The following is a 25,130-nucleotide window of genomic DNA, read 5'->3' as shown; positions in this document are numbered from 1 at the left end:
CTGCTCCCCGCTCTGGCTCTGGTGAATTCTCTCACCCTCCCGTGCTTCTGACTGTACTCAGTGCTTGTATAAACAAATAAATAAATCTTAAAAAAAAAATCTTTAATGGAAAGGAACTTTAACACAATTAGTGTACAACAAAGAAAAGACAAAGAATAAAGTTCCCAAATCAAGCACCCATCCCCTTATGGGTTTGTCCAAGCAGGGCCACTGAGACCCAGAAGCCTGCCTCAGGATTAAGACACTTTCTGGTGGGGACCCATAAAAACAGGGCAGAAGGGCCCTGCACATCTGGGACAGAAGGGAAAAATCAAGATAAAAGCTGCCCTTGTTAACCTCCCCACAGGTCTCTCACCCACATGTTTCAACCAGTCCAAGAAGCAGGTGCAGCTTCTGCCCATGTCTCTCTGCTCCACGTGCCTCCTCCAGGTATCCTTTTTGCTCTCCATCCTGCTTCCTCCCTTCCTCCAGTCTCTTGTCCACCTTCCTCTCCTCCCTGTTCAGCTCCACCCTTCCATAATTATTTATGTATACAAGAACTGGGGTACAGGCCAGAGGTGTGGGATGAGAGGATTCACCAGAGACAGAGTGGGGAGCGGAACAGGCAGATTGACTGAAATACACTGCTGAGGGGTGCAGGGGGTGAGTCAGGAAAGGTCTGCTGTGCCATGTGGGTAGCTCCCTGGCCAGGGAAGGAACTCGGGCTGCAGATAGCTTCATAGTGTTGTGACTGAACCCCTTGTGCCACCAGGGAGGCCCTGGAACCTCCCCTTTTCCTGGGGACCATCCTATTACAACTATGTTCAAATGACCTGTTATAAGGAATATAATTGGCAACTATGTATTGAATCAAAGAGTATTTGAATCAGTTGGAGATTAAGCTTCTTGAAGGCAGTGAGTTATTTCATCTTTGTATCCCCATCAGAGATGGGGCACAATTCCCAACTCTTAAGAGGTACTTAACACAAGATGGGGAGTATTTATAGAAAAAAGAAGGTGGGACGAGGTTCTTAGCACCAGGAAAGATTATTTCAGGGGAAAGTAGGGAAGGTGTCTGGTCTTGCAGATGACCTTGCAGGTGCCCATAGGGGAACTCCTGATTGATTGGTGTAGGATGGCACCTCTGGAAAAGGTTGAGATTGCAGTGACAGGAGGTCTTTGTCTGTGTGGTGGCTGGGTTTGAAGGATTCCATTTTGGGTCTGTTCTATTTTTAACAGTAGGAAATTCTTTTTAAGTTTAAAAATAGTTGAAAAATAGTTCTATGGTTCCTCCCACTCTAGAAGAATCACCAAGTGAAGCTGCCAAAAAGTTAATTCTAATAACTAAAAGTATTTAGTAAAATAACTCTTGTACTTCTTTGAAATAAGATATTTCAATATTGTAAGGAAATAATGGTTTCCTGTGGTATTTTTTCTAGATTTATTTATTTATTTATTTGGTGCAGAAGAGTTGGGGAGTAGCCAAGAGGCAGTGGTGGGGGGATCAGAGGATTCACCAGAGACAGAGTGGGGAGCAGAACAGGCAAATCTACTGAAATACACTGCTGAGGGGAGCAGCGGGTGAGACAGGAGAGGTCTGCTGTGCCATATGTGGGTTCCCTGGCCGGGATTGAACTCAGATGCAGCTGTGATAGCACTGAGACTTAACCCCCCTAGGCCACCAGGGAGGCCCCTGTTTTTAGATTCTGTGCTTTGATTAGCCTTCCAAAGATTGGGCTAGGATTTTAGGAGAATTGAACAATCTTGTCTCTGTCCCTCCATTCAGCCATGACTCCAGGCTCATGATTTCAACAATAACATTCCACCTAGGGTATATTATCATCACACCCTCTTTGCATTGTTTTCATTCCTTTGAGAGTCATCAATTAGTTTGGAGATAGTTAGACAAGCAACTTGGAATTTTTATGGTCAGTTTAACTTGAGATGAAAATAAAGAAAATATGGATGTAAATTGACTTCCTAGGCAAAACCTACCCTAGAAACATCTGTATGTATACATAACAACCTCAGTGCTTTCTAAACCGCATGCAAATAAGCAATTAGTTCTTAACTCCCTTGCAGTTTTCAGGAAGCACCTCATTTACAAGGAGGCAGGAGGAGGTGGGTGGGGGCCTGGAGTGAGGTCAGAATATATTGTTTAAGCCTGTGGTATAGAGTCATGTGGTGGGAGTTGGGTGGAGGCTACTTCTGCTGGGTTGGGAGGCTACTGGTTTCCTCAGTTGGGCACCCTAGTGTAGCTCTGCCTACCAAATACTATATATCTCTGCCTTTGCATAATGAAATCATTTAGGTTGAGTTAAAAAAAAAAATAAAAAGAGGGTACCCACTTGGTGTCCTTTTGGTGTTAAGCTTATAAGCTCATCTGGGTTCCAATATCAGGAAGATGTGATGCAGTATTTGTCTATGATGTAACATATTAGCTCAGAGACTGGAAGATAGAAAAGAACATTTTGAAGTAAGAGAGCATTTCATTTTTATTAGGTAACCACTACTATTCTTAAAATTTCTTAGAAATGTCCACATTTTCACTTGCTGGCTTGGAAAGTTATCCTGAGCAAATTACACCAATTATATTGTAGGTGCCATGATGTAACTTAATGGAAATAAATCACCAGCTGAGCATTCTTACCTGATAGGCCAGGGGATTTGATTCAGATTGTGTCTAACACATGGTAGGTGTCTCATAAATATTTTGTTGATAGGTGAATTAATTTCATAGTTAATTAAGGCAACAAATCAAAAAGTTAAAAAAAGATGTGCTGCATTCCACACCTGGTTATTAATGCAGCTTACTAATATTTTCCCCAATTTTTGTAGTATCAACACTACCTTTTTGTAGTGCCAAGTGTAGGGATGTAGACACCGTGCATTGATGAGGAGGGTATTATAGACTCAGTAATCCTGAAAGAAAGATTTACCATCCATTTGGGTCATGAATGTTTGTCAAAGATGTGTTACAATTAAATTATGGCATTTGAAAAGCGTTAAGGTCTTGGCCTAGGTTACACCTTCCTGATAATATGAAAAAAAAAAAAAAAAGGTGATGGTCATGGTTCATTCCCCTGGTGTGCAGGAGCTGGCAGGGGCTAGGAAGGAGAGGAAGATCAGGTAAGACACTATGTGTGGTAGGAAATCTGCACACACAATTGTTTATGGCCTGTCTGCTCTGAGTTAATTTTCCAGCCCAAGGACACCTCTGGTGGAATTCAGGGAGCCAGTGCTATCTGAAGACCAGCCTCAGCACACTAGTTCACTCTGGAGGCCAGTGCCCAGGAGGGTGATAAGGAGCTCCAGGGGCTGCACATCACGAGCTCCTGGCAGCAGTGAAGGCCTGCTTACTGCTGAACTGTGACTGTTCAACTCACTATGAAAAACCAGCTGGAAATGAAATGTTAAGGCGGTTTCTTTAGGATGTTACTCGCCCATCTTCCAGATTGCCAGCTGTCTGATTAAAGTACACCTTAAAATTCAATTCCTGTCTCTACTTTATTGGCATTCAGTGGTGACAGGTGGCCCTAACTCCGGTCTTCGGGTTACAGAGCCAGCTGATATGTGCTCCTGAGACCAATTGTGTGCATTTCTTCCTAACTCCATGTTCAATGATGTCATTTTGGTAGCTTGAATTTTGACACTGTAGGAGCATTTAGACTATGGAAATTGGCCTATGCTAATTTTACTAGCTTTTACTAGCATCAGTATTCAGTCTCTTACCCCCAATCCTCCTGTTAATTTTGTTCCTTGCTTGCTCTTACAGTGGGGACTGGAATGTCAGGGAGTCTGATATCTGGATTGTGTTAAGAAAAATTCAATCGGGTGCATTTTAAAGATCCATTGACTTTATTCAAGGATTTATGAAGAAGGCAGCATTCAATCTAGCAGACAGAGGAGCTCCAAGAAACTGTAAAAAAAAACTTTTATATGCAGAAGGGAGCTGGGGTCTAGCAGGTAAACGAACCAGTGCTAATCAGGTGGTTCCTGATTGACTGGTGTAAGATTCCATTTAGGGGAGACCTAAATTATAATTAAGTCTGTTTGCTGACTCAGGGCTTAACATAAATCACTTCATTTGGGGCCAGCTGTCTTATTTTTAACAATTGGAATTTAGATTTGTCTACTTAATATCTCTGTGACCTTGAATAATACATGTAAGCGAATACCCAGTTTTCCCCTCAGTAAAATGGGTTGATGTAGAGCCCATGGGGGTGGGAGGGGCTGTGAGGATGAAATAAGTGATGTTCCCCTGGTGACACAGTGGTTGAGCGCTGGGTTGTGAGGCTGCCTGCAGCCTCTGCAGCGCCAGTTCCATCTCCGGCCACCGGTGAGGGTCCCACAAAAAAAAAAAAAAAAGAAAAAAAAGAAATAAGTGATGTATGGTAAGCTCCTGATAGTGCCTGATACATAGTAAATGCTCAATAAGTGGTATCTTTAGTTAGTGTCCCCCCTCAGTGCTGATTTTCCCCAGTTATATTCATTCACCAAATACAAAGGGGATGGCTCTTTGCAAAACGCTTTGTTCTGCCTGCATAATTCTAAAAGTACTGCTAAACACTATTAAATCACTGAAATTCTGAGATGTCATATGGATGCTTGATAAACGTTGGCCCCTGACACACGTGTTCATTGCTATCATGGACAGACAGTTTTTCAATCCGGGCTTCTCTCCGTCCGTCCTTAGACCATCTTCATCCCACCCAGTTATGTCTCCCTGTCTCCTCTTTGCTCTTTGTTTCCTTCTCTCTTTCCACAGTCAAAGAAACAGTCTCATGGTAGGTGGCATTTCCTCTCTGACCTGTGTAACAGGTTCTTTCCACTGACTCACCTGGGAGCTGCTTTTGTATACCCCGAGGTTAAGAATAAGACTCCATTTCCCTATGAGAATGAGTCTTCTGGCAAAAATGCTGCTCAAGCTTATGAGCGGATGCCCCTCCTTCCCATTTCTGGCTCCAGGTAGTACCCGAAAGGCAGCTTCTCAGAGACAGAGTGGGGAGCAGAACAGGTGGATATACTGAAACACACTGCTGAGGGGAGCAGCAGGTGGGACAGGAGAGGTCTGCTGTGCCATGTGGGTAGCTCCCTGGCCATCTGGGGATCGAACTTAGGTGCTGCAGAGGCTGCGGACAGCGTCATAGTGTTGTGCTTAACCCCTTGCGCCACCAGGGAGACCCCTGTCATCAGTTTTAAACTGTTGCTTTCCATGACCAGCTCGAAAGGATTAAAAATGTAAACCATGACATTAGTGGGTCAAAAACAGCATGTCAGCCACATTTGACTTTCTAGCTCCTGTGATTAATGTTCTTGTGGGCTGCTCCTAAAAAACATTTTATAGGAACTATTTTTTGTTAAACTATTTCATCAACTGCAATTAATATACTTTCAATACCCAATTGTTTCAAAAAGTAATAATGGGGATTAACAATATAGTTTAGCTTCCCATCATATTTTTGGCTGTGTCAACTCTTGTGCATAAGTCAAACTGTTAAAAAATAAAAAGGATGTGTATTTAACATCCTACTTCTAAGTTTTTCAGATGCATTTTAGATCAGTTTTTTTTTTTTCCTTCAAAATAGTGACAGTTCTTCACTGAGAATGAACACAATCCAGTTTATTGGGTTTCATCATTTGAGAACAGCCACCACTGTTCACTTTAAACATTTCCTAACTTTTTACAATGGAAAATAGTCACATATAAATTGCTCAGGATAGAAAAAATAAAGGGCCACATAAAAATTCCTTAGCACAAAATCAGGCCAACTCTTTGGAATTCAAAGTGGTCAAATACCTAGAAGAAATACAGTATAAAACCTGCTGATTATCTGTTGCCTTGGTTATATGGCACAAAGGAAACTTAGACACCAGGCTAACAAGAGGCAGGTTTAATGCACTGATGCTCACTCAGGGGGTTTGCATCCAAAGGCTGAGTCCCATTTGTAGGCAGTCAGGGGCTTATATACACTTTCAGTTTCTACAAGGTTCTGGATGGGCTTGCCTTGGCAGCTGTGCATGGTCAGATGTGATGTGGCTATGTTAGGGGGAAAGGATGTCCTAAAGCTAATTCCATGCAGGCTTTGTGGACTGCACCCCCACCCCAGACCAAAGCCATCAGGACATTGGGAAAGACAAATCCCATCACCACCAAAGGGAAGGTTGCTAGAAACTGAGGGTGGGGTTAAGCAGCCAGGTTTGCTATAAAACCAGACACGTGGGCTTTGGCGGTGGTGGCGGGGGTGGGGGTGGGGGGGTTCCCTTTTTGGCTCTCCGCCAGCTCACAGCGCTAGGCCAGCTCTGAGTGTGCCATTGGGTTTCCAGGTCGGCGGATCGGGTAGGACGCATTAAAGACTTTATTTCCCTATTTTCTCCCTGAGTTGTACATTTCCTCAATTCCCTTTCCCTTGTAAATAAACCTTTCATTAACCTCTTGTGTGTGCCTGTAGTGGAGTATTAATAAGTCCCTTTTAAGCGCACGGGTGAGGACCCACAGCCAGGCAACCCGTTTTATATCGGGGCTGCTCCGCAACAGTTACACACCAAGAAGTGAGTCCTATAGTTGCATACCAAGGAGTGAGTTAAGAGTCGGTAGTCATGGGACCCCCCCAGGTCCATTCTGCCTCATGGCGGTACATGGTCTAACATGAAGCAAGATTCATACCAGGGACTAAATTGCATGCCAGGAATTGAGCAAAAGGGTGTTACCAAGACCCCCAGGCTGCTCATCTCAGGTCACCACGCTTCACCCTGAATTCCTATTTAATAATGTGGACGTTTCTTTCTCAGTGACACAGGAACAACACCTCCAGAGAGTGGTATTTTTGGATTTATGATAAACTTCTCTGCATTCCTGGGTAAGTACACAGTCATTATTATAAATCCCAAGTGAAATGAGATCGATATGTTACTTACAGTTTGTGCATAATTTTTGATTTTAGCCAACTTTATTTTTTTAGAACTATTTTAAGTTCATAGAAAAATTGAGTGAAAGGAAGAAATTTCTGATGTATGCCCTTGTCTCTCAACCACCACATACTACCCCCTCATTATCAGCATCCCCCACCGGCGTGCAGGTTTGTTACCACTGATGAACCTCCGTGATGCGTTGTTACACACAGTTCAGAGAAGGGTTTACTCTTGGTGTATGTACATTTTTCAAAGTCACAACATTTTCAACTATAAATTTGTGCTGTCACTGTGACTTATGGCCACATAATTGAACTATTCCTCACTTCATGTGGTAATTTGCCACAGGATTTTGAAATGGATTTTAAATGTTACTTGATTTTTTAAAAAGATTTATTTTATTTACGCATATATTTGGGGTGTAGGCCAGAGGTGCGGGGGTGTGAGAGGATTCACCAGAGACAGAGTGGGGAACAGAACAGGCGGATTTACTGAAATACACTGCTGAGGGGAGCAGCGGGTGAGACAGGAGAGGTCTGCTGCACCTTGTGGGTCAGCTCCCTGGCCGGGGATCTAATTTGTGCCGCAATGGCTGCCCATAGCTTCATAGTGCTGAGACTTAACCCCTTGTGCCACCAGGGAGGCCCCTGATTTTTTAAATTATGATTTATATGCAAAGCATTTGTGTAAGCCAAAGGCACATACTGCATAAGCTCAGGTTTCTCAAACTGTGTTCTGAAGGCAACTTCCATGGAAATCAGTTGTGGTGCTGGTTAAAATGTATGTTCTGGGGCCACACTGCAGGTCCACTCAGAACTCCTGGGAGTGGGACGCAGGAATATGCATCGTGAACTAGCACTCCAGGGGCCCTGGATACTCCTGAAGCACCTTGGCTAAGGTGCTGGTAGAGGAAAAGGAAAGGTGAAGTAAGGAATCATTTGTCTCCCACTCAGGTATGATTCTTTTCAATTCTTCAAATGCACCTGAGTTTGCAATTGATAGCAACAAACTTTTCAAGCCAATTTAGTCTCCTATGGGGCGAACTGGGTATAGAGATGTAAGATGTAGGGTTCTTTCCCTTTGTCTTTCCATAATCCCCTGCCCAGTTTGTCAGGCACCTATCATGTAAACAGTGTATTTTGTCCCATTGTATTGTAGTGTATTATTGTAACTTGGCTGCTTTGGAGTTTGTTCACCCTACTTGATAGAGAGAAAGCTATACCCCATCACCCAGTTGTGGTCGTCTCCTCCCAAGGTTTTGGAGTTGAACAAGCAGAAATAGAAATCAGAATGAATCAATCCCAGGGTTATCTTACACCATCCTTGCCCAGGGTCCTGATATGAGACAGAATTTTACAACTAACGTGATAAATACAGCTTTTTGTTTTGAGGCAAGACAGAATCTGACAGGAATATCTTGATTTGATATATTACTAGCTTTTAGTTTGAAGAGTTCAGCAAAATATTATGATCATATGCTATGCCAATACATAGAAATCTATTTTATCCTTTAAACATGCATGCTGGGGCCTCCCTGGTGGCGCAAGGGATTAAGAGTCAGCACTATGAAGCAATCCGTAGCTACTGCAGCACAAGTTCAATCCCTGGCCAGGGAGCTACCCATATTGCACAGCAGACCTCTCCTGTCTCGCCCGCTGCTCCCCTCAGCAGTGTATTTTGGTCAGTTCACCTTTTCTGTTCCCCATTCAGTCTCTGGTGAATTCTCTCACCCCCAGCACCTCTGGCTTGTACCCCAGTTTTGTATGCATACATAAATAAATCTTTAAAAAAATACACATGGACTAGATCATAATTTGATCAGTCCCCATTGTTAAACATTGAGGCTATTACTGATTTTGTAATTTACAGTGCTGAAGTGAACATCCTTTTAAATATATCTTTGCAGATGTTTGAACTTTTCTAGAAGGTGTATTTGTTGAATTAAAGGGAATCTGGATCCTTCTGCCTGCTCTGCTCCCCGCTCTGGCTTTGGTGAATTCTCTCACCCTCTCGCGCTTCTGACTGTACCCAGTGCTTGTATAAATAAATAAATAAATAAATAAATAAATAAATAAATCTTAAAAATAAACAAAAAAAAAGTTCAACTAAGAAAGTTGGCTTAAAAAAAAATAAAGGGAATCTGGATCTAAAATTTTGACAGCTACCCATGCATTCCACATTCAATTACAAATAACTGAATAATAATAATAATAGTAGTAATAATAAGCTATGTGATGTCTTTGCATTTGTGCTTAAAGTTGGGGCCACAATAGCAGACAGACAAGAACCATGCTCTCATTGATGTTAATTTTACAACAAATTACTCTTCAAAACAATAATTCATGTTCAGTTAATTGACAGACAGGGTGGGTAAGTGGGGACATGAATACAACCAGGGCTTTGAAAATACAAATTTTAATGAACCAACACAAAACCACTCCTATATCTTTCATCCTAAAAAGTCAAATAATAAAAATCACCAAAATCTCTCTTGCAGGTGCAGCCACAATGTATACAAGATATAAAATAGTAGAGAAGCAAAATCAGACCAGCTATTTTAGCACTCCTGTTTTTAACCTGGTGTCACTAGTCCTTGGCCTGGTGGGCTGCATCGGAATGGGCATTGTCGCCAATTTCCAGGTATGACCTGAAACTTTCTCAAGGGGTGGAGGTGACTGGAGTGTGTGTGTCTGCAGGAGAGAAGCAAGAGCTCCGGGAGCACACTGGTGCCTGGGCTGCTATCCAATAATGGATGGGTTTACAACAATTGGGATAGTTTGCTTTTTAGAAAGTGATCTTTAACATTTGCAGGTCAGCCCCATCTAGAACTTGGGAAAAATGAGGGTGCATGTTTGTAAGCAAGTGGGTTTTGAATAAGGCTGTGGGCTCTGTGGTGCCCTGTGTTCCCCATGAGTTTGCTGTATCAGAACTCCTTCATTGTCGCGATTTCACTGAGCATGAAAACATTTGTGAGCACGTGTGTGTGTGTGTGTTTACCAGTTCTATCCTTCTGCAAATGAAGATACAGGGCCCTGGAGGTGAAACCACTTGCTCACAATCAGCTAATTGCAGAACCAACATGTGACTCCACTGTTGCAGATGAACTTATGTGATCACCCCTATGGAGACTTCTCGATAAAATCTCACTGTGTCAAGTGTTTGGGGGAAAAAAGAAACCTGCTTGTTTTATTCTGATTTGTGGATTCCTGTTTGTGCCAAGGTCTCTCTTCAAGAAGCCTGAGCCCTTTTTGTCTATGAAAACAATATTTAACATTTTACAAATATTTGTTGCATTTCCAATGAATACTAATTGTAGTACAGCACTCACCTCTGTAGCGTTATGACAGGATTCAGTGAGGCTCTGCCAGTGGCAGCGTCTGCACTTGGTCATCCTCATTTTATCAGGGAGCCTCACCCACTCTCCCCGAGTGGCAGCAGAGAGGTAATTATCCCAGGCTGACATTTTGTTCTGCCCGGGGCTCCTCGTCACTTTCCTTGCATCTGAGGTGGGATGATCTCGTGTGATGCTTGTTTTGACAGGAGGATGAGAGCCTTTGCCGTGAGTGGCTGCTAGGGCACATGCCCGCGCTCTGAAGCAGCAGCAGGGGGGCTGCAGCCTGGTTTTGACCTGGGAAAGTCATGTCCTCAGGCCTCCAGCCCACTCCTGCATAAAGTCAGACCAGTGTCAGAGACTTGTTCAGCCTGCACCACGTGGGCATCATGGAATCACTTCTTCTGCCATGCTTTCTGCAGACATCCAGGGCACTGTAACAAAGTGCTCCTCAAAACTCAGTGCTGTGTTGAGGGGCGAGGGGCAGACACCTCTCCTGCTGCATCTTCCGGACAACTGACAAGGCAGGGATATTATTCTCTCAGGTCTCAGACCCAACAAGTTTTTATTTTGGATGTTACAAATTCATAATTGCTATTTTTCTCTTGTTAACATTGGAAGCCAGAGGAGGGAGAGCCAAATTTGTGGCCTCTCTGAAGCAAGCGTGTAACACTTCCTGGAGGGCATTTTGTGGACTGTAGGGACAGGACAGGGATGGAGCAGGATCGCTATGACCTGAGCAGATGGGGTAAGGAGGAGTCCTGGGGCCCTCAGTGGAAATTTTCAGGCTTTTATTGGGATTTACCATGTACACAGCAGGCAGGGATGCCCTGGGGGGAGGTGGGGGGCAGGAGGCTGGCAGGCCTCCTAGCCCCAGCAAATCTTCACTCTTCCTGGGCTCTCCGGCCTACTCTCTCTCCTTCTGGTTCTGTTGTTCCGCTCACCCTGCTCTTCCACTGGCGTCCCCGTGACTCTGCTCTTATAAGCCCCGTCTCTCAGCCCAGGTGTACCCACTTACCTATGCCCACACCCTACTCCAGGTGCCCGCCATCAGGCATGCATTCAGGACCGCAGGGATCCATCATCAATCCTAATGGTGGGAGGGCAGAAAAGCCAATACTTACCCTGCATGGACCAAATTTGTTTCTGCTCCACATTCCTTTTCTTCTCTGATGGTTTCTCCGTGAGGAAGTGAGGTTAACATGCTATGATGCATGGTTGCCTGTGATGTTTATCCCACGGTGGGACATTTCCCCAGGTTTTAGGACTGTATATATAGCTGCTTCCTAACGTCAGACTTACTGAAACTTTTCTGTATGACAGGCATGTTTATGAACATATCCCATGATTTATTAGCTTCTAATAACAACCTTAGAAAGTAGGCAGTATTATTATCCCCACTTAAAGGTGCGAAATGGAGACCCAGAGAGGTTAATATGTGTCCAAGGTCATGAGTCACGAAGGGCAGAAGTGGCCTTTGAGAGGAAATGGTCTTTCTAGAACTTATGGGAAAGAGTTTCCACAAAGCAGCCTGAGGACATCTCTGTGAGAAAAAAAGCTTTGACCCAGTTAATAGTTCTAGCATCAGAAAGAACAGTGGGGAGAAATTAAAGCAGTGAGGGGAAGACTTGGAATGATAGACTTTGTGTCGCAGAGTGTGGACAATGTCACTCTGTGTGACACAGCACACCCCAAATGGTAGCCTATCACTTGATTCTCTGAACAACTCGACATTGAAAGTAGTAAGAGGTTGAATTTTAAACCTATAGGGTAGACTTAACTTCAGCAAGAGAATTTAGATAGTTAGATACTTGAAATTTTGGTGCTCTCGAAGGATTCCATGAAGTGATTAAATCTTTACAAAACCCAGAAATAGAATCTTTCACTTCCCTGGGAGCCAAGGACCTCCTTATCCTTTTCCCCATAAATCTTTTTTAAAACTTCCTTGCTTGATGTCCAGACCATGATGATCATGAGGCACTGGAAACCATGAGCTGATTTAAACCAACTCCCTGGTACCTCAAGAAGAATTAGAGAGATGAGGGCAGTAGGCAGCATAGGCAGTAGGCAGCCCCCTCTGGTGGGCTCCCTACTCAGGAGTGCATTACACTGATCAGAAGTTCACAGATGAGTCTCTTTCCTGAAAAGGTGGGTGGGACGGCTGCTTTTTAGAATATTCTCACTGGTTTCTCTCAAAGTTTTACTGTCCTTCAAGAAGTTTGCCTTTTGAAAAAGACAAGGTATTGTATTTTTTTCATGTATAACTTCCCTAAATCTATATGTCCATAGTAGATCCCCTATGTATGAATAGAATCTAGACCTAATAATTGCAGAGTTGATATGCCCCATTGCAGTCATATGTAAATATAATTCAAGTAGTAGAATTTTTCCTTACATTCTTAGGTGTAATACCAAGAAATAAATTTCCTTAGAAAATAAAACTTTTTAAAAAAATTTTTAAATCTTCCTTTCCCAAGTAGAGGACAAAAACATGAATAGCAGTTTCTTTGTGAACAGTCTGGATGCATAACACTGGTGCAGGGGAAGTCTGGAGTTCATCAATCAATGCAAAATCCAGGAAAAGGGTGTGGACAGTGAGTTGGGGGTCACCAGGAGTCTGGTGCCAAAACGAGTCTCTCTTTGACAATTCTTTCACTTCCCCTTTGTAAAGCTGGTGTTTCTAAGTTCAAGCAGAGAATCATTTCATCTAAATGTCATTATCAGCCACGAAGGTAGGTGTCTGCTGCACATTGGAGGGAAACCTGAGGGAGGCTCCTGCATGGATCGTCATGAATAGCCAATCACCAGGGGTTAACACCAGCTCTCCTGGCTAGACTGGGTATAGGAGCTTCCTTCAGGCTGAAAGTCTCCCGCTGGGCTTGAGAACTTGAACTTGCCTCAGTATGGCAAGAGGGGTGTTTTTACTTAGATTTGTGTATTCATTTTAGGGTGGCTTGGGAAGGACAAACAGATTATTTGGGAGCATGGAGTGTAAAAACTCCAAGCCACCCTGGGCACCTTCCTGGAACTGGTCATGTACTTATATATGAAGTTTATCATATGCTGTGCACTGCAGACCTGCAAGACAGAATTGCTCCACGCCCATTCTACAGATACAGAAACTGAGGTTTACACCTGAGGTCACAGAGCCCCATGGTGGAGTTAGGATTTCTTGTATCCAGGTCGCCCAGACTCCAAAGCCCATCCTGCTCAGCTCTCCCCAGCTCCCGAGGGGGACGTCTTTCTGTCCTTGTCCATGTCCCCTCTTGATTTCTTTCAGCCTCTGGAAGGCTTGTCCTCCGTGGTCTTCTGCAAGCAGCCGCAACTTCCAAGGAGCGGCAGGTGTTTCTGTGATGACCGATGGCCTTAGCAGCCCAGAGCGGGTGAGTGCTGTCCGGACGCAGAACAGACTCGTGCAGAGTAACGGAACATTTGTGACCTTCCCTCCAGGAGCTAGCTGTCCCCGTGGTCCACGACGGAGGTGCCCTCTTAGCCTTTGTCTGCGGTGTCGTGTACACGCTCCTGCAATCCATCATCTCTTACAAATCGTGTCCCCAGTGGAACAGCCTGTTAACGTGCCACATACGGATGGCTATCTCTGCTGTCTCCTGCGCAGCTGTTGTCCCCAGTATCCTTTTCACATCTGTCAGAGTCCTCGCAAGCTTGAGCCCCCCCACCCTGTCTTCACCCCCCACCCTGTCTTCACCCCCCCACCCAAAAAAAAGCATGCAAAAGAAAAGGTTAACAGTCAGGTTTCCACTTGCTTCACAAGAACAATTGCGAGAAAAGTGTCTGATTAGATCAAAAGAATCTTCAGTGGGGTAATGGTGTGAAAGGAGAATGGAAAAATGTCAGAGAACTTGAGTCTGTTTGCTTTCCTCTTACCAGGTCATTTCATGGGCCATGCGAAAATATTTATTTTTCCTTTTAATGTTTGACTAAAGACACCAAATATTGATCTTGTGCTTGAAGTAATAGCCCCATAAAGTCCTAAACAGCCAATACTCCCCTCTCTCCACCTGTAGGTGATAAATGGTCTCAGTTAATCCTCCATGTTAAGAGGTTTTCTTAAAAGCGCTATATAATTTACTTCTAAGTCAAGTAAAAATGCCTCTAACCTTTTCTTTTTATCACTGATTTCCTACCATTTTCGTTTTTAAAGCTGTATTTATTTATGCATACAAGAACTGGGGTACTGGCCAGAGGTGTGGGAAGTGAGGAGATTCATCAGAGACAGAGTGAGGAGCAGAACAGATGGATCCACTGAAATCCACTGCTGAGGGGAGCAGCTGGAGAGTCAGGAGAGGTCTGCTGCGCCATGTGTGTTGCTCTCTGGCTGGTCGGGGATCGAACTCGTGCTGCAGAGGCTGCAGATTGCTTCATAGTATGGGGCTTAACTCCTGTGCCACCAGGGAGCCCTGAATTTTCATTTTCTAACTCAATAATATGAAAAGAAAAATAAGGATTTATCATGGTTGTATAGTACAGGCTTGCTTGCTTTCTTAAAAAAAAAAAAGCCCAATGGAATATATTTTAAAGATCTTACTGGTTTTATTCAAGGAATCATGAATTGGGTAGCATCCCATCAGCAGGTGGAAAGGACATCCAAGCAGCCATACAAGATGGAAAACTTACAGCTGCGGAAGATGGGAATGGGACAGATTGGTTGTGGGAGTTCACCTTCTAGGGGTGCAGGGGTCTCTCAGGCAGAAGACCTCACCAGAACCCCTCCAGCGATTCCATTCCTGGGAGGGCATTAAGTCTCTGGTCTTGCGGAGCTTAGTCCCAGTGACTCCATCTTGGACCTGTTTTCTCTTTTTTGAACAATTTCAAGAGGTATTTAACAAAGAAAATTAAAAAAAGAAGCTGTGGTCTTTAGCATGGAAAATTCCCCATCTTTCAAAATACCATCTGCAGCCATATCAGAGAAAGCTGCAGAGTCATTAACACTGGTGATTACTGTCAGACCGGAAGACAGTGGGGCTGTTTCACTAGTGGCATCAAGTGGGAAAGTTTGAGTGAAAACACACTAGGGGCTTCTAAATATTAAGCTTGACATTTCTTTCTTTTTTTTTTTTTGAAAGGGAGATAAATTTTTTTTTTTTTAAGATTTATTTTTATTTATTTATACAAGCACTGGGTACAGTCAGAAGCGCAGGAGGGTGAGAGAATTCACCAGAGCCAGAGCGGGGAGCAGAGCAGGCAGAAGGACCGAAGTACACTGCTGAGGGGAGCAGCGGGCGGCAGGAGAGGTCTGCGCGCCATGTGGGACCCTCCTCCGGTGGCCGGGGAGCAGCCGGGGATCGAACCGGCGCTGCAGAGGCTGTGGGCAGCTTCGCAACCCAGCGCTCAACCGCTGCGCCACCGGGGAGGCCCAAGCTTGACATTTCTTTTCTTAAGATAGAAGTCACTTTATTATTTTTTTGGAGATGATCAAATTTCTCCCCTTTATTCAGTGAACTTGGTATATTACATTGATCGATTTTCTTTTTCTTTCAGAATTTCAAATTTATGTATATATATATATATAACATCATTGTTCATTTTTGTACAATGTTTGCTTTCTCCTCTCAGGTGTAGTCCCTGTAAGATTCCCAACACCAGTTCACCCCTGCACCATCATCATAGTCCCTTGTGCTCTCCCTGTCCCTATTTTGATCCCTCTCCCTCTCCTTTCCCTGCAGAATGGTTCTGATTTATAGTTGCCTGTTAATTTTCTTTGAAATAGACATCACTTAAAAAGCCTCCCCGGTGGCCCAGCGGGTCGAGTGCAGTGCTGTGAAGATGTCCGCTGCCTCTGGGGGGTTTGATTCCTGGCCGGCCAGGGAGATACCCACATGGCACAGCAGACCTCTCCTGCCTTGCCTGCTGGTCCCCTCAGCAGTGGTTTTAGTCAGTCTGCCTGTTCTGTTCCCCACTCTGTCTCTGGTGGATCCTCTCAACCTCCCACGCCTCCAGCCTGTACCCCGGCCCTCGTATAAATAAATAAAATCTTAAAAAAAAAAAAGTAGCATATGAAAAATTAAAAAAAAAAATAGAAGTCACTTTAAAATGTGACATATAAGTATGGTATTTTTTCATCTTCCAAAAGAAGACCTTTAATTATAAAATTTCTAAAGAGAGAAATCAAGTTCTAGAATTGAGAAATTTAATGACCAAAAATACATACCCTGTTTCCTAAGATAGCTCCTTCTTGATATTCTGGTCCTTGTTATGAATTGAAGTCACTCCCGCTTTCACTTCAAATATCAAATTAGCTTGTGTTAGCTATAAAAAAATTTTTTTTTAGTTGAAAAATTTATACTTGAGGGGTTGGTAGTGTCAAAAGCAAAATTTCTTGGTGTAGGCAATTTTCTCTTGCTTTCAAGTTTGAACAGGTTCCTAGATATTAAAATCAGAGTGTTTCAGCAAAATAGACATTTCTGACCTCAGAGTTTTGACATATTAATAGTTCCCATTTCTAGGAGCTTCTTGTGAACCAAGCCAAGGAATAACAACCCCAAACAGAAATAGGCTGCATCCATATATCACATAAACCCGAACGAATTCATCCATGTAAAAGTTTTAAATATTACCATAGTGTTTACATTTCCTTACAAAGATTTTCAAGTGTCTTTAAAGGGCCCTTGTTTTCCCTTACCGTGAAATGACCTTATCTGACTTCTGAAGAAACAGAGGCACAGAGTGAGGTCAATAGCATCCCACTTTGAAGCCCGCTCCCATAGTTCTCTCTCTTGCGCCAGGCTTCAAAATCTCCAGAACCTTCCCCAGATCACTGACTCTGGTCCGGGCTCCTCCCTTGCTTGGGACATGTGGTCTGGGACAGTGTGTTTTTCAACCTCTTTTTTACACTTTCTGCCCTGAGCCTGGCTATTGTCTATTTTCTGCTTCAGTCCAGGCTTTTCCCCCTGGCTCTCCTCCTCCGCTCTGTCCTGCTAGGATGGGCCATCTGTCCAGGGAGGTAGCCACTGACCCATGTGGCTGACCCACGTGGCTGTCACTTCAAACACCACAAGTCAGAATGCAGATGTGCTGTAAGTGGGTTCAAAGGCTTAAGAAAATAAAGTAAACATCTCACTAATTCTTTGTATTGTTACATGTTGAAATAAGATTTTGGGTATATAGGATAAAATGAGATATTCAAATTCATTTCACTTCTTTTTAGTTTTAAAAACCGTGGCTTCTGTTGTAGCAAATTTTCATTGAGCATGTAGCTGGCATGTTTCTGGTGGGCTCCTCAAACCTCACCACTTAATCAAGCTTGACTCCATGAAACCTGCCTCCCGCTTGGTCTCAGAAATTTCCCCCCAAGAAATTTCTCGCCAAGGCAGCATTTTCCCCTGGGATTTGTCCGACAAGGCTGTGAGGTTTCTTGGGTGCCAACACCAACTCTGTTTCACCTGGGTTTTCTCTACCTCCTCTCCCTTATTTTTGCCACACACACCTCACAGGGGACTGCTGAAGAGTGAATGCATAACCCCTGTCATCATGAAACTGAAGGTTTGAAATTATGGGCAGAAATGTTGGTATTAACATACACATAACATCAAATACACTTGACATCCTCACCATTTTGAAGTGTGGTTCAGTTAAGTGAAGTATATTCACCATCCATTCCACAATTCTGTCCATCTTGTAAACCCCCCAAATCTATACCTTTTAAACCCTAACCCCCCATCATCCACCCAGGCCCCAGGCCCTGGCAAACATGTCTACTTTTTCTCTGTGGGATCTTGATTCAGTACCTCACATAAGTGGAATCGCTCAGTGTTTGTCTTTCTGTGACTGACTGTGTTACTTAGCTTAACATCCTCAAGGCTCACCCGCATCGTAGCACATGACAGCACAAGGCAGAATGTCTCCCCTCTGAGCAAGAGTCCGTCGCCTGCACCACATTCTGCTTGCCTGTCCCACCCACAGACGGAGCTTGGGTATCACTGTTGGGAGTAGCGCTGCTACGAACATGCGTGACTAGACAGATCTCTCTGAGACCCTGCTTTCAATTCTTTTGGGTAAACACCAGGAAGTAGAATCGCTAGATCATATGGCAGTTCTATTTTTGGTTATTTGAGGAACCTCCTTACTGGTTTCCACAACAGCTGTACCATTTCACATCCCCACCAGCAAAGCATGGGGTTCCAATTTCTCAGCGTCACCAACATTTCTTGTTTTTGTGTCTTTGACAGCAGCTGCCCTAATGGGGAGGAGTTAGAGCATTTTAACACTATGCAATGATTATATTAGTAGAAGACTAATCTAGGTGTAACATTAAAGGACCTATTTTCTTCTGCAGTTTCCTTAACAATTTCCTTTTTACAGTGATTGCCTGTGCATCACTAATTTCTATAACCAAGCTGGAGTGGAATCCAAAAGAAAAGGTAAAATTTAAGTCATTTTTAAAAAAAGATTTATTTGTTTATGTGTACAAGAGCTGGGGTGTAGGCCAGAGGTGTGGGGGGTGAGAGGATTCACCAGAGACAGAGTGGGGAACAGAACAGGCAGATCAACTGAAATACACTGCTGAGGGGAGCAGCAGGTGAGGCAGGAGGGGTCTGCTGCACCATGTGGGTCACCTCCCTGGCTGGCCGGGGATCAAACTCTTGCTGCAGTGGCTGTGGGGAGCCTCATAGTACTGTGTCTTAACACCTTGTACCACCAGGGAGGCCCAGTCATTTTCAATACAATTATTGAAACTGGGTTTGTGAGGCTGTGGCTGGGTTATGCCTGGAAAGGATCACATTTTTTTCTTAGGACACCTTGCAAAATAAGGAGTACATGTGGCATGTAATTAATTTACTGTTCAATTATTATCAATGCCTGTGTTGTCATTGACTGTCAGGTTGATCCCAAATGCTTCCTGGGATCATCTGAAAAATTTTGAATTCCTAATTATCTCCTAAAAACTAAAGCCATCTATGCTTAGCATGAGAGGTTGGACATTGAAGGCAGGGAGTGGAGTAAATGAAGGTGAGGAGGCCAGAGGAAGAATGGACTGTCAAGAGGGGGCCGGGGCAGTGTGGTAGGTGGCTCCTTTCAGAAGGGAGGAGACAGAAATGCGTTCAGGGACAAATTTGAGGGGGAGTCATTTGTGCAAGACTTTATTTAAGTGGTGAGCTGAGAGGCCCTTACTTGATGTACGTGATCAGAGTAAACCTTTGAAGCCATTTGCACAGGAAGTAAACAGAATTGGATGTTAGTCAGAGGCAACACCTGAGATGGCTTGAAGAGGAGAGAGTCCTGAGTTAGCAGGCCAGGGAGGAGGCAGTTCTACTAGTTCTGATTTTAAATCAAGATTAGCCTGGATCAGAAGTACTGGGGAGAATGTTTGATGGTCACTGGCAAAGTGACCAGTGAGAACGAGGGCACATGGTGTATCGAAGATGACTTCCAAGTTTTTATCTTGGGTGAACCAAAGAATTTGTTCCTAAGAGGAGAGAAAGATAAGGTCCCTCGAGGGAATAAATGATTTTTGTGGGTGGGTTTAGTTTTGCAATTATTGACTCTGATGTGATAAGGAAACACTGAGGAGAAATGTCCAGTTAGGTACGTGGCTGTAACCTCTGGGGGTTGAGAGCCCTCAAAACCCAGGGTAGTGTGATCAGTCACTTCTAGACCAAACTTCAGAATATGTGGAACTGAGTTTTTGGAATTGAGATATGGGAGTTAGTGGCTTTTTCTTGGAAGCCCATTGTAGAGCCTAAAGAAATGGTGAGACCAGTGATTCATTTGTCCACTTCACAAATATTTAGGAGAAATAAAATACTTGGTTAGAAGGGACATATTGGGAGCAGGGGAAGGGCTTTCCATGATGGAAAAATCTAGCATGTAAGAGGCAAGAGAAAGATGGAAGATGGTGAGGAGGAGCAGTTCAAAGACAGTGATTCCTGAAAGTGAGAGCTCACAGCACCCCAGCATGCACTTTACTCCTCAACCTCCAGGGGGAGACCTTCCACCACAAATCAAACATCTGTAAGCGGCCTGGGTCCAGCAAAGCCGATCTATCCCCAGGCACTTGAGTCTTTTTTTTTTTTTTTTTTCTGTTCCATTTTCTACATTAAAAATGTGGAAAGGACCTGGTTTGCTGTTCGCTGCATAAATTACCATGCCTCTCTGGTCTTCTGTTTCCAGATCAGTGAATGCAAAGAAAACCCTTTATATCCATTCACTGAATAGAATAATCATTTAGGATGGGGTGCTTAGAATTTTTGCAGCACATCCCTATGCATCGACTTACTTGGGAGGGAGAGAATTATAATGTCGCTGTCTCTTTTGCATAGGAGATGAGAGTATTGCCTGCATTCATACATGAGGAGTGGAGAAATCTGAACTCCTGATTCGGTGCATTTCTCTTGCTAGGATGCTAAAGAAATTCTCCCTCACTCACCCCACATTCTGCCTCTATTTTTATAAGTCATCTTTGTTGCCTGGGGGTGTTATGGGGTGGGGCAGGTCCCCCGTGTTGTACCAAAAGGAGGGGGTCTCCGTCTCTACCCCTAATGTAGGCTGGCCAGGTTCTCCCCAACATGCCCTGGACGGGACCGGGGAGGGGTGGACGAGGGCTGAGGTCTAAGGAAGCAGGGAGAGCAGGGGTGCCATCTTTGACATCCTCCATGAAATCTTTGTGGATGAAAACTGGACCCAAGAAAATAACTGTTCCCATAGAACTGACCGACAGAGCAGACGGCAAAGTAAGAAAAAAAAATTGGTCGTTATTTGAAATCAGAGGGGGATCCTGTCTGTCTGTGAGCCTAATACAGCGTGTGAACTGTGGTCAGCAGCAGGTGGACATTCATGCTGAGATGTTTGAAAATGCCTTGAAATTAGCGCCCAGCATTCAATACTCAGATCTCCCCCCACACAGACATACGTGTGAGCTTTTTTTTTTAATGTCTCTCAGAGCAACACAGGGGTCATTTATTCCCAGCCAGTGGAAATGGAATTGAGTTGATGAGGTGTAGGTCTCCTGTCTTCCCTGTATGTGGATGACCATAGTTTGCATTTGTCTTGCTAACTTCCTGGCCACCGTAAGCAGCTCACTTTGGAATCCCTGATGAAAGCTGTTCTCAATCTTGCCTTTCATTCTCTCATCCCTGCCCCCTTGAACACAGAGCTGGTGGGTATAATGCCTCCTGAGCATTTGCTTTGGAGCTGTGCTTACCTTGTACGGTCCAGGAGTGTTTTCTGAGCTGATGTTTTCTTTAGTAACAGAAACAGAACCCAGAGGTGAGATGCACCAGTGCCCTCTGAGGGGGGACACTCGCTCCTGGGGCTAGTGGTACCTACTGCACTGATACTCTGGAATCATGTCTTGCACAGAAGTTCTGTTGAATCCAGGATTATCTCACAGTGGGCCTAGCCACTGCGGTCCTCCTCAGGCAGGTGCCCTGAGGTTGATCCACCCACTCATTCCTGGAGAGCTTGATTTAGCCTCACAGTACAGCTCCGTCCTCTCCTCTGGCCCACCTGTTACTGCTTCAGTGGGTGCATCAGCATGCATTTGTTTCAGGCTAAATTCTTTTTTCTCTATTATCACCACTAGGATTATATTTATCACGTAGTGAGTGCGATCTGTGAATGGACGGTGGCCTTTGGTTTTATTTTCTACTTCCTAACATTCATCCAAGACTTCCAGGTGGGTATTGATCAAATAATGTTACACATTGCTGAGAGTTGGTGCTCATCAAAACCCAAAGAAAAGTTCTTACAAATAAGAGCACTCTCTTTTCTTCTCACTCTTTTTATTGTTTCTTTTTACCCTTATGCATCTGAAAAAAATATATCTCTTGTGCAACTTTGTTTTTTCTTGAAGGGAAACCTCTTTCGTGGCTCTCCCAGCCAGTGTCTGTCCTCCTTGTCTCTCCTCTGCCTCTAGAGGTTTACAGTCAGATCCTGGTGGTTTTCTTGTGGAGGTGGGCTCAGGCTTCCAAATAATAGGAAATATATCTTTTTAAGAAATAAAAGTGTGGTGTTGAAAAACGTTCCCGGCAGAGAGAAGGTGGAATCTTATCAGATTTGGCAACTGGGAAAATCTTACATTTGGAAGCCAGAGAATTATTAACCAAAAGGATATAGGAAGCCAAGAAAATTCTGTAGGCCCCCACTCAAGAGCCACATAAGTTTCAGTGAGATCACCCTTCGGGCAGAACTCCTAGGAGTTCCATAGCTGGCACCGGGATTGTTTGCCTTCTTTTCAATCTTTCTTTTTTTTTTTTCAATTTTTTTTTTTTTAAGAGTGTCACCCTAAGGATATCCACAGAAATCAACGATGATATTTGAAGAAGGAAGAATTCTATCTCTGGCAGTGAAAGTCACAGACAATCTCTCCCCATGGCACAGAGGACAGGTGGGGTTTTAGCATTGCCCCACCTGGAATGCACCTGTGACCCATCCAGGACTTGAATTTCCTTAAGAATTCCCAATAGGTGTACTATTTTCCAAAGGTATGTTTTCCTAGAGAATGCAGCAAGCTTATGACAGTGTATCAATGCTTTTATAATTTTTTAAGTAGACACTTTTTTATGGTTCACAAAATTCATGACTAAGGTGTCATGGAAAATGGAGTGCTCTTATTTTTGTACTGATTCCGTTTTAGTTTCTCTTTGTATGTGCATGATTATGAAAACACACTAAATGAGAACTTCGTTAAAAAGTAAAATCAAGGGCTATCTTAACATTTAACCTGTAGAGAATGATCTGTATAATTTTATATCATGAGGACAGCAATAATATTCACTTTATAATAATCAAAAAGGTTTAGGTTATAAATTAACACTAAGTAAGGTATTCTGATTTTTAGATGAACTAAGCAAAATGCTTCCATGGAAAAGGCCTTAGTTCCACTGTGCACCTTTATGAACACAAGAGACCTCAGTTTTGAAATTCCGCCCTCCTTGGGCTCCTGCCTCCCAGTGACAGCTACCACCCTTGCAGCTAAGAGGAGTCTGCAGGGGTCTGGTAGGAGAATGCCAAGTGGGATGGATTCAGCAGGCCAGTTAGAAATCAAAAGCCTTATAACAGCAGTGAAAAAAGGGAGGCGAGTGGCTAACAGGGAGATCTCACTGGATTCAGGTGGTCTTTGGCTCTCGGGAGCATTCACGGGAGGCAGGAGGATGGAAGGGGAACCTTGACTTAATACTAAACCTCTGTGAAAGCCATCCTGTGAAAAGCATTAAAATCCCATTGATGAAAGCACCCTTTATTGTTACTGGCATCACTTGATACACAGTCTGACTCAGATGTTGAAACTCGCATCTCAGATTCATTTTATGCCAGTAAACATGTGGACGAGAACATAGGTCAGAGAGAAAGAGAGAGAGAGAGAGGGCAAGAGAGAGAGGAAGAGATAGAGGAAGAGAGAGGAGTAGGAGGTGCAGGGAGAAGCCGATTCGCCCCTCCTTTTAGTGCCCAGCTGCTGTCTGCACACTGACTGCCGCTGAACGGCAGGTCCTTTGTTAAGTGAGCTCTGGGCACCTTTTCACCCAAATCACGCATGACAAATGAAAAGTAGGTCATTCCAGAAGAAGGGGGCCTTGAATGCCAAGGCTTAGATCAGAAAGTTGAAGAGAAGGAACTTTCCTTCAAGGAGCCTCCAGACCACAGCTGTATCTGGGCCACAGAGACCCGACCTTGATGGCCTGTGGCAAGGGCAGAGTAGCCCCTGGGACAGCCTTGAGGCACTCTCGGGGTGAGCACATGATGGCTCCTCATAACTACTTGTTGAGTGAGTGAAGGAGTGAGAGTCGCAGCAGGCAGCCACCTGTGCAGTGACCGGCTGCCCTAAGTGTCCAGCAGCAAGGGCCTGATAGCCACTTCTGGGTCAGTGTTTGTTACTCCAAAGAGAAGGAGGAACAACATCCTACCCTTTCCATGGAATCTGTGGTAGGATGAACAGGTGTCATGGTCCTCACATCTCCTGATGCGACACCCTGCTCCATTGCTGCCCCTCTGGGGAGACTAGATTGGGAGCTCCTTGAGGGCAGAGCTCGTGCCTCGATCTTTATCTTTGTGACTCTAATACTTAACAGGGTATTTCCTGATTCACAGTCGGTGCTTAATAAATACTCATTGAATGCCTGAATGAATGAATGCACAAATAAAGAAATGACTAGAGATCTTTGTGGTGCTGCATAATGAGATTTACTCTGCTTTACTAGTTAAGTGATAAACCAAGAGTCCTTATCACCCAGTAATGTTCACTGTTTTGCTTTGTGTACTGTAAATATTTCAGTTGTTTGGGCTTCACCATTCTAAGACAACTCTCTTCAACCTGGACAGTTAACCACAGAAATTGTTACATGGGCTAGACAAAATGGGACACCTGGCTTGGCAAACGGAGAAGGCCAAGAGTCACTCCAGACAGTCACATTCTGCTGATTCTATGCAACCTCTAAAGCTGGGCTTATCCACATTTTACTGCTACTTCTCATTTCCATGAACTTGGCATTTCCTTGGATCTCAAGGCTGAAAGAATAAAGTGAAATATTTCTGTATTTTAGTCATCTGTGTGTCTGTTATATATGCTGATTGGGTACCATTGTGGCATGTATTGATCTGGGAAACAATTGTAGTTCCACTTGGACTTTATAAATGTACAATTGAAACCTTATGTTTCCTGAATTCAGGTGACTACCTGTGAGCACTGTGGCCCATCTTTGTAGAGATTCTTGAATCTTAAGACATTAGTAATAGAAGTTTGCATCTGTCAAGACTCTTAAGAGTTGGAGGCACCAGAAAGCATCTCACATTTGTTGAAGGAATAAAGGGGGGCTGGCAGACTCAAGCTGGTTTTCGGGATGGATGGATCCAGAAATGCCACCTGGTCTCCATCTATTCTCTCCTCCTCTTAGCTCTGTTTTGCTCTCTCTTGGCCTCATTCTTGGGCCTCATTCTCATTTTCCGTGGGCGAGAG

The 25,130-nt window shown here is 43.9% G+C and overlaps 1 protein-coding gene across 3 annotated transcripts in view; it reads left to right on the top strand.

Moving 5' to 3' along the window:
- The window catches only part of DRAM1 (DNA damage regulated autophagy modulator 1), a 34,574-nt gene extending 9,861 nt beyond the window's left edge, over positions 1-24,713 (top strand). Inside the window, exons 2-8 of one of the 3 annotated variants that reach the window (XR_008552156.1) lie at positions 6,772-6,839; positions 9,389-9,531; positions 13,673-13,850; positions 18,542-18,600; positions 21,762-21,854; positions 22,454-22,662; positions 24,497-24,713. Coding sequence is in view for 1 of the 3 variants with exons in the window: in XM_037513776.2 (XP_037369673.1) it covers positions 6,772-6,839; positions 9,389-9,531; positions 13,673-13,850; positions 18,542-18,600; positions 21,762-21,854; positions 22,454-22,498 (586 nt within the window). In the remaining 2 variants the exon portion in view is untranslated. Of the gene's footprint in view, positions 1-6,771; positions 6,840-9,388; positions 9,532-13,672; positions 13,851-18,541; positions 18,601-21,761; positions 21,855-22,453 lie in introns of all 3 variants that reach the window. The other 2 variants (XR_005125731.2, XM_037513776.2) reach the window with 2 other exon arrangements.
- Positions 24,714-25,130: the final 417 nt, after the last annotated feature.

Source organism: Talpa occidentalis, unplaced genomic scaffold (assembly GCF_014898055.3).
Source record: "Talpa occidentalis isolate TD23 unplaced genomic scaffold, MPIMG_talOcc4v2.1 talOcc4.16, whole genome shotgun sequence".
NCBI lineage: Eukaryota > Metazoa > Chordata > Mammalia > Eulipotyphla > Talpidae > Talpa > Talpa occidentalis.
This window is presented reverse-complemented; position numbering and strand designations above follow the sequence as displayed.